This window comes from Plasmopara halstedii, assembly GCF_900000015.1.
Source record: "Plasmopara halstedii genome assembly, contig: Scaffold_350, whole genome shotgun sequence".
In the NCBI taxonomy this organism is placed as follows: Eukaryota; Oomycota; class Peronosporomycetes; order Peronosporales; family Peronosporaceae; genus Plasmopara; species Plasmopara halstedii.
Window position 1 is genome coordinate 461,299 of NW_020187271.1, and position 1,825 is coordinate 463,123.

The window sequence follows — 1,825 nt, forward strand, 5'->3', positions numbered from 1 at the left end:
AAGGCACCGCACATTGTCGCTCTATTGCTCCATGTGAATCATGTCCGAAGTCATATCCATCTCACTCTTTATCATCCAGAGAGATTCATAACGTCTCTGACCCAAGACGGCTTAATGTAGGAGCCGATTGTAGTCCTAAGGCTATCCCAGGGAAGTATTTATGGCGTAATTACACGACTGATTAAAATTTCAGCCCTTGGTCTTCTAATTGCGCAATTTATTCGGGACCAACATAATTCTGAGTATTTGGATTTGGTTGTTGAACTGATGATTAATGCTACCAGATACGCAGGGGTCGCTTTGCCGTGCCCCACATACAGATGTAGCTTAGTATTGAGTCTTTGTGCCCCGGGCAGCGAGCTGAGATTGCCCAAATAAGCACAGCTTATTTCTTATCCGACCCACTACCGTAAATAAAATTTTACTGAGGATAATGCAAAGACATCGAGTATTGATGCACTATCCGTGCGTCCTGCGAAATTGGCATTCGTGCAGGTGTCGAATGTTCCATAAACCATAAGGGTAAAAAAGTCTCAAATACGGTGATACTTCGAAAATTAGTTGAAGTTAGATTGTATACAATACGAATTGTTATCCTTGGTACGACCTGGCTAGAACGTCACCAGCAATATGAGAATCGAAAATTAGGTACTTCCGCGTCCCACCTGTTGGGCTTTGAAAAATTGTGTCCCATGTCTACCAGAAAGCACAAGCTTTTTGGTGCGACTTGATACCATTCATACCAGACAAAAGATTCTTAATACTTTACACTTATATTCCCATAAGCTTGCCGTAGTTTAGAAAGCGAGAGCAACTGCTTTGAACTATGTCTGCGAAAGTTGATCCTTTCGGGATAGAGGAAGGTCACCAAATCGCAGGGTCCTTAAAATGTCCTCATTGAGAAGGGAAAGGGCGACTCTAACCTTATGTATTCTAAGGTAAACCTCGCTAGAGATAGGCTACTGTGAGTCACAAGTGGAAGAACCAACCCCGGTGATAAAAATGATGACCCATCCTTTGTCGTACAATCAGTGTAGCTGAAGTAGCATCATCGCGTGCAGCGCCCCATGAAAGCTTTTCGGGATCGGGGCAATTGATCAAAAACACTCGTGGATTGATTGGGAGAATACTGCTTGGGAATATTTACTGTCGTCTCTTGCTTAAATAGATTATCTCGTCGATCTTGATAGATAACCATTTGGGATGCTAGCAAGAAATTGCCCGACAGCGATGTTACATGATAGTGAAGGAGAAGAAGATAATTTTTTATGACGTTATGACGGCATTTCGGTTTTTCTCAGGGACTTGATATTCCTTCCAAAGAAATATGATGTCGTGGGTACAAAAGACCCACCTCAAGTGGTGCTTTGCTAGATGTCGCTGATGATTTCTGCAACTAGTCTAGCACTTGATTGGCAACACCGATGAGTTTGTTATAAGATTAACCAAAATCATGAAATTCATATTGCGAATCACGCTAATTGTCCTTTATAGAGGAACCGTACCATATTATAAATTCCTTTTCTGTGCAATGCACGAAACAGGTAGACTGAGTGAAAGAAAATCTTCCAGCTCGATGATAATCTTAGTATCTGAGACCTTAATGAAGGATGGCGAATTTCCATGCGTTTAGTATGATTAATATAGCAAAATCGCCAATCCTAAAGTTGTGTGCGCTGGATACGTGCATCCTAGGCGGTATCCTTCACAACTCACTCGACTTAGTCAGCTAATATCACCAAATTCTAATGAAAAAAGTGACTACCTTCACTGCAGCAAAAAGCTCGATCGGGGTGCTTAAGGGGTGGAGTTCTGTTCTGCTAGC

General features: G+C 42.0%; 1 protein-coding gene across 1 annotated transcript; it reads left to right on the forward strand.

Moving 5' to 3' along the window:
* Window positions 1-926: 926 nt before the first annotated feature.
* PHALS_09141 (uncharacterized protein) lies at window positions 927-1,168 on the forward strand (the record flags this gene model as incomplete). Its single annotated transcript, XM_024724587.1, has 2 exons — window positions 927-964; window positions 1,033-1,168. 2 exons carry the CDS (start codon window positions 927-929, stop codon window positions 1,166-1,168), a joined length of 174 nt encoding a protein of 57 aa, XP_024575448.1.
* Window positions 1,169-1,825: the final 657 nt, after the last annotated feature.